We start from the raw sequence: 7,404 nt of genomic DNA, 5'->3' as shown, positions 1-7,404 counted from the left end.
CAGAGAGCCTGCTATGGGGGGCTAGTTATGGACGAACATATCGTTGTGACATGCATGCATGTGATCTCTCCTACAGGTACAGAACAGGCGTCTGTACGCATGCGTGCGTGGAGAGTACAGGTGTGAGGTGGTGATGGAGAAGAGGAACCTCTGTCAGGGCTGCCGGCTGCGACGGTGCATGCGCAAAGGGATGATGATCGCAGGTGAGGGCCAGTGTATCATTGAGTCGAGCTTTAGATACGACGTAACATACTGTTAGATATCTATTTTTCTAAGGCCCACTACAAGGGTCATGTAATCTCCAAGCAGATCCTACGGTAGCATAAGATAGAAAAGCTGACAGAGGAGTGAAACCTCCGGTCGCACACACACTCCTAGGCCGGCTTCACTCTTCTGCCAGCTTTTTATACTATCTTATGCTACCGTAGGATCTGCTTGGAGGTTAGGGTTAGGTACTTCCGCCTGACGTATCATACAATGTAGCTGCATATCGTCATTTCGTGCTTCCAGACAGACAGACAGACAGACACAATGGCAGACAGACAGATAAACGCACGGACATACATACATACATACAGACAGACAGGCAGGCAGACAGACAGGCAGACAGTCAGTCAGTCAGACAGACAGACAGACAGACAGTCAGTCAGTCAGTCAGTCAGGCAGTCAGTCAGACAGACAGTAAGACAGTCAGTCAGACAGACATACAGACAGTCAGTTAGACAGTAAGACAGTCAGTCAGACAGACATACAGACAAACAGTATGACAGTCAGTCAGTCAGACGGACAGACAGACAGACGGACAGTAAGACAGTCAGACAGACAGACAGACAGTCAGTCAGTTAGACAGGCAGACAGACAGACTGACAGAAAAACAAACATAACGGACAGGTATAGTCAAAGTTTAAGAAAGGTAACAACAAAACAAACGACGCTGCAAAAGCGAATTAACGCTGGTTCACTTTTATCCACAGGGTAACGTAACGTTATATCCGTTTTTAAACACCGGGCTATTCAGGGATAGCAAGTCGTCGGACGGTGGCATTTTGACAATATTGCAGTTTAATATAACAACCGAATAACGGATAAAGGTTACCCCGATATTTGTAAATATTGCAGTTTGATACAACAACGGATATAGGTTATCCCACCGAAAAATTAGGTGAACTAGCGTTACATGTAAACGATCCCTGCATTTTCTTGACGAAAGTTTTATTTTCCCAGCTGTTCGGGAGGACCGTGTTCCCGGAGGACGACTCAAACGGAAAAGACGAGAGTGGATCAACAAGAAACATGACGTCACAAAAGAACCACCTGTTTCTCCTGACACAGAGACAGGATATGACGTGGACAGCCGAGAAAGTCTGACGTCACATCCGGTAGTCACCAACAGCAGGCTTGTGCAAGAACTTCTCGCGGTTGGTAGAAAAGATGTTGCTTCAATTGTCTGAGTAGTTCTAGTGTTCATTAAAGACAACCTTAGCAATATTACAGCGTTAAAGATGGAAATATTTTGGATGAGACAATCTGTATGATATTATCATCTACTGCACTGTATTCCCATCATTATCTCATCATTCGAGTGGTTAACGGCCCAGAGACCAGGCGCACTAGGATATTCCTTATTATTGAAATCCCCAAAATAAGACATATTGTGCTAAAAAATGCACTAGATGTCATTATTATACAGATTGCCTTATTTAGATTATTTCCTTTTTCCAACGATCTAATATTGCTATTTTATTGCTTGTCATATTAGCCAATAGCTTTGACATTTCAAATAGAAGGTTATTATCATTTGGAGATTGAAAATGATTGAGAATGTGGATACGATTTAGGATCACAAGTGTCCTTAATTTTGCAAGAATATAAGAAGAATGTGTAGAAATTGAACTTTAATCAAGGCATTTTTTGTCCTCAAATTAAGTGCGAAGAACCAGCGGCGAACGGAAAGATTAACGGAGAGGCAACTGAGCATGCGCATATCCTGTACGACCTGGAGGATGCGCGGTGCGATACTGCGCATGCGATACAGAACCTGGGCAACTATTTGGTGGCGAGGCTTGTACGGTTAGTTTCGTTAGTCACAGCCTTGTTTTCACAACCATTCTGTGATTTATACTAAACTCGGCACAAAAAGTTTGGAATACTTGTATCAACTTTGGCAAATCATATTTGCATTGTTTCTGCATTAATCTCAATGAATTATAACGTTACATCAATAAAACGCGTGTGTAATTTCTTTTCCAATGGTACAAAATTAATCATCTTTGTTGACTCATGGAAGAGGCACCACAAATAACCTGAATGCCTTATATATCGTAGCATCGTTGAGATCATTTTATCCATTCTCCATGCATTGGGTAAGGGTCGTGGGAGGGGTGCACCCAAGTTTACATTTAAATCTATAATTTATTTTATTCATTTATTAGGAAATGTCACAAGTACATTACACAGACTCTCTGGCAACTTTGGTGATATTGTAGTCTATAAGCAGAGACAGACAAATGCACAAGAATAGTAATATATAAATAGTAATATATCAATTAATATATTCATAAATCTATAATTCAGCCCTAAATGCTCGTCTGTGTCACTTTTCAGGTGGCTGAAGAAGTTCCCTTTCCAGGAGAAGTTCGGACAGCAGGACCTGTCCAGACTTCTCAGCAACAAGTGGATGGAGCTGACTCTGATGGACAGCATCATACAGCCCAGGCTGTATCCAAGGCAACAGGATGACGTCACAGAAATACCCCGGATGACGCTGATGCAGAGGATCTACTACAATGAGCTGAGACTACAGAAGTACCTCGCCACTTTGCGAGGTAAATTGCAAGTGTCTCTTCCTCTCTCTCTTTCTGTCTCGTTGTCTCATACTGCCACACACCAACACACCCAACAAGCTTGCTCAAAAGACAACGACACAAACAGTATATAGTAGAGTGGACGCATTCCTCAGCTAACCGACATCTATCGCACTATGTCGGTTAGCTGAGGAACGAGTCCAATCTACTATTATGCTGTAGCCTCACGAAGAATTCCACGAAATTGTCTTCCGGTAGGGACGTGCGTCGACCACGTTAATCAGCCTCAATACTCAACACATTGGGTACCTGGTGGCTGCAAATGCACCCAATATATATATTACAGAAGAAGTCGTTTAATTGCACTCCCATTTGCCAGCACATTTTGTGCAATTATTCGGGTGGTGCAACAAAGCAAATTTATCAAGCTGGACCGCATCACTACAGGACTTTGGGATTCCGTGCAATTAACAGCAGTGTGCAGTTATCCGTTGTGGCTTCTACTGTACTACATTCTGCAACGACACAACCAAACATAGACATACTAGTACGGTAGAAGATACGGTAGAAGTTAATTGCACAACGGATAACTGCACACTTCTGTAAATTGCACGGAATACCAAAGTCCCGTATTGATGCGGTCCAGCTTGATAGCTACGCTTTATTGCACCATCTGGATAATTGCACAACATGTGCTGGCACATGTGTTGTCTAAATTTCCTTTCAAACTCCACTGTGTCGATGGTATGAAGAACATTGTTCTTATTATAATTTATATGCATTTCATTTCATGTCTCTTGCACACAGGATCTACGCCTCACAACAGCATCCGGGACAGCGGGGAGAGAAAAGGACAGACAGACGAACTTACTGGCGTATTGGAGCGTCTGCACCACGTGACCACGACGTTGCAGAAGTTGCACATGAGCAGGGAAGAATACGTCATTTTGAAGGCCATGGTGCTTTTCAATCAAGGTCATTAACAACTCCTCTTTTCCTACCTGAATGGTAGCTGATAGGGGGTGAGTACCGGTTCGGTGTACCGGTACAAAACCGATTTCTTGTTAAACCGGTCCACGAAAAACCGCACCTGAAAAAAAATCAGTGAACCGGGTTTTGGACCGATTCGAAAGTTATGATAGCTATTTTTACCGAGTTTCTACTGTCAAATTTGGTATAAAACAGAAGCATTTAGAGTTGTTTACGTGCATATGAAGATAGGATTTTAAAACGCAAATGGACGTCGGATATTCCAGCAAACCGGTTCCTTTGTAGCGAAATGGACCATTGTTTTGAGTATCAACCATTTACAAATGTTCACAGATGATCAGGTCCAGGTTCAGGTCCGGACCTGGACATGATCCTCTGGACCTGGACCGTACATGTACCTGAATTTTCTGTACCGGTACCCACCCCTTTCAACAGCCATAGAATATGATATGAGGCAAATATTATATATATTGGTTAGATGGGCAACTTAGATGTTAGGACAAGGCAATGACTTTTTCAAAACGTTACAGAATTTAGGAAAAATTAATTTGGAAGGTTGTAGTGGGAAAGATCCAGTCATTTTAACGACTTCGCGGTACTTCCTCAGATGGCCCCTTCGACACGACGCCTGTGTTGTACCAGTTGCTGGACGAGCTGTGCCTTACGGAAAACTGCCGTGCAGATCCTTGTCGCTTGGGGTCGCTGCTAGTCCGTCTACCTGAACTTACCACTGCTGCCATAATCGTCAAGGAAGAAGATGGCAGACTACCATTCTTCTTGGACGCGCTTCTTTGTAGATGAAGATGTGCCTTTTTGTTTACTCAATGTTAAACAATACAGGCTGCACTATAGTTTTATTCCGTTCCGTTCTCTGACTGTTAGACGTCAAACATAGCTATATACCATTGGTGCTACAAAAATGTGTACTAGTAACAAACTAGTATAAGTCTCTTCCTGTTATAAGTAGACAATATGTGTTGTCTCTAGTTCAAGTAGTTGTGCATTACTGAATACTCAATGTTTTTTTGTGTGTGTCAGAAACTGTGCCAAAGCCACACAACGTAACATGTTGTATGGTTTCCTTTGTGTGTGTGATATGCTATACTATGTACAAAAGCATGTACAGCTGGTGTACATGTTTAAAGGCCATGTTTAGTTGACTATATGGATGACATCCACTGGGAATTTAAAAACTGATGCGAGCGTAAGAATAAAAAAAGTTGCCTTCATTATGAAAACTAAGTGGTCAGGAAGGTTGAGTAAGTAACGGAACACACAAAATATAGTATACCGAAGTATAGATTCTTCATTTTGGTTCTTTCACCTCCTCTTTGACCTTGGAATGTTCTTTCAAATTAGTATACGTTTTCCGATATTTTTCTGTGGAACACACGGCATATATTTGCTTATTTTGAAGCTGCTTTGTGCGATTCAAAGTATGACTGAAAACCTTTTTTTTTGTATTTTTGGAAATGGCCGAAAATTGATGCGCGCGGATGTCATATATGTAATCAAATCAACATGGCCGTATGTAAGTAAAAAATGACAACCCCGTTTCTACGACGTTGCATGCTGGGTAATTCACCTGGTCGTTATGCTAGAATAAAGTGGCATTTATCTGTGTCTTCAATGGCACCGACAGAGCTGTAGAAATGTCTTTGCTGGTGAGTACCTGGACTATATTGTCAACTTGGTTAATATCCTGCATGGTAAGTCACATATGACAACACAGTCTTGTGGTTTCTCAAATAAAGTTGTTTTGCACATGCCGCCTTGACTGTGACTGTGATTTACTTCATCTGACACATTTGGCACGGCTTAAGATTTAACCCTAGTTCACCATTATCCGCGAGGTAACCTATATCCGCTGTATTTAAGGAAATCGAATCGACGGACGGTTGTTTGAAGTCATTTTTTAATATTGCAGTTTGAAACCACCCTCTAGCTCTGTCAACTTGCTATCCTTTTATATCCTGTTTTTTGATAAAGCGGATATAGGCTACTCGCGGAGAAAGGTTTACTTGCATTACTTAGATGGAACCTTTCTCGGTAATTCAAAACAAGGACACATAAAGCTATATCTTTGTTAAAATCACAATCTCCATAAAACGTCTGATATTTTCATTTCTCTGGTACATTTCAATTGCTACTATTAGACAGATTGACAAGAGAAAGAATAGACTTGCTTATTTGCACTGAAAAAGGTGCATGAAACTTATATCAATATCACATGTTAAGTGCTTTCAGAAACATCAACTCATGCTACTCAAGATGGAATAGCTGATGAGAAGGTCGGAAGCCGCGGTTTTGGCAGACTTAAATAACGTAAAACTTTTCCATTCCACTAGACGGCAATCGCGCTGCGCTCTCAATGCGACGTAAATAGGATATTTGTAACCTTTGCTTTCATACTGGGTATATCATACAGCATGTAAATGCTGACAACAAAACACACAAAGTGTAAAATAAAATCGTTTCTTTTCTATGCAATATGTTTAAATTCTCTGTCGCAGAGAGAGCGAGAGAGAGAGAGAGCGCAGCGATCCCCCTTTCCTTTAATGGAAAGGAGGTATCAGGAATTAAACTCATGCAAAACACGCCCATATTGACAAGTTTATTTGTAAGAAACCGAGATGCCCTCCCCAGGATTGAACCGAAGTTTCAAAGTTACCAACTAATTGGAAACATGACCTCAGCAATGAGGCTGCTACCTGTTGAGCTACAGGGACATTCCTTTGACATATTACGACACTTGATAGAAATCAACAAAATGGAATAGATGTGTTGAAAAGCAAGTGTTACTACCCACGATCTGACATACTGCTGTACTGGAGCTGTATGCCAGTATTCTGTTCGCTGTCGTCAGTCTTCATCGTGACTTCTACAGTGGTATTACCGGTGATGGAGGATGGAGGCGGGCGGGGGACGTACTGGTTATTCCCGCCGCCGCAGAACGTCTGCCCGGGGCGTTTGCCGTCGATGACAATCGTCACGTTGTCGAATTTGCATTTGTAGTGTTCCTCAACCACAAGGTGGAGAAACTTTAGGACGACACGTCTGCAAACAAACAAATAAAAAAATTGAACAAGTGACCGTAGGTAACAAACTCAATGGTTTGTTAATGATGAGGATAAGCAGGTAAATGCTTCTGTATTTGTTTGTACGGTTGGTTTACAGACATAACAATCTGTGTGTATGGTTCAAATATAATCACCGTTCATAACAGTCCCGTTCTGTTCCTGATCATAACGCCTTTCTTTCGGTGAGCCGGGACGAAACATACTCAACCTATGTCGTATACAACGCACACGCTCCTCCAAGTCCTACAAATACAAGGTACAGAAATAATTTCCTAAAGTTTGAGTTCCCACCGACAATGGCTTAATTCTGTGTATATGCGAAATATATAGTTTCCATTCATGAAAACTACCCTTCAATCCCTGGTGTAAAATATAATTTCCCTCCAAGATCATACCCCTTCTGTCCCTTCTAATTCCCTCTACTTTCGGTGTTCCGGTCACAAAAGACACGTTCCTACCCGACAGATTAATAGCATGGCCACCCCACCTATATAGTAGTGACTCGCATACAAGACACATCACATCAGCTA

General features: G+C 41.8%; 1 protein-coding gene across 1 annotated transcript in view; it reads left to right on the top strand.

The window, feature by feature from the left end:
- The window catches only part of LOC118420430, an 18,408-nt gene extending 12,888 nt beyond the window's left edge, over positions 1-5,520 (top strand). The window contains exons 4-9 of the mRNA XM_035827222.1: positions 77-203; positions 1,225-1,418; positions 1,928-2,070; positions 2,605-2,825; positions 3,612-3,779; positions 4,402-5,520. Of these exons, the coding sequence (XP_035683115.1) occupies positions 77-203; positions 1,225-1,418; positions 1,928-2,070; positions 2,605-2,825; positions 3,612-3,779; positions 4,402-4,595 (1,047 nt within the window). The 3' untranslated portion in view covers positions 4,596-5,520. The remainder of the gene's footprint in view (positions 1-76; positions 204-1,224; positions 1,419-1,927; positions 2,071-2,604; positions 2,826-3,611; positions 3,780-4,401) is intronic.
- The last annotated feature ends 1,884 nt before the right edge of the window (positions 5,521-7,404 follow it).

This window comes from Branchiostoma floridae, chromosome 8 (assembly GCF_000003815.2).
Source record: "Branchiostoma floridae strain S238N-H82 chromosome 8, Bfl_VNyyK, whole genome shotgun sequence".
NCBI lineage: Eukaryota > Metazoa > Chordata > Leptocardii > Amphioxiformes > Branchiostomatidae > Branchiostoma > Branchiostoma floridae.
The sequence above is the reverse complement of the archived record's forward strand: the minus strand, read 5'-3'. Positions and strand labels throughout refer to the sequence as shown.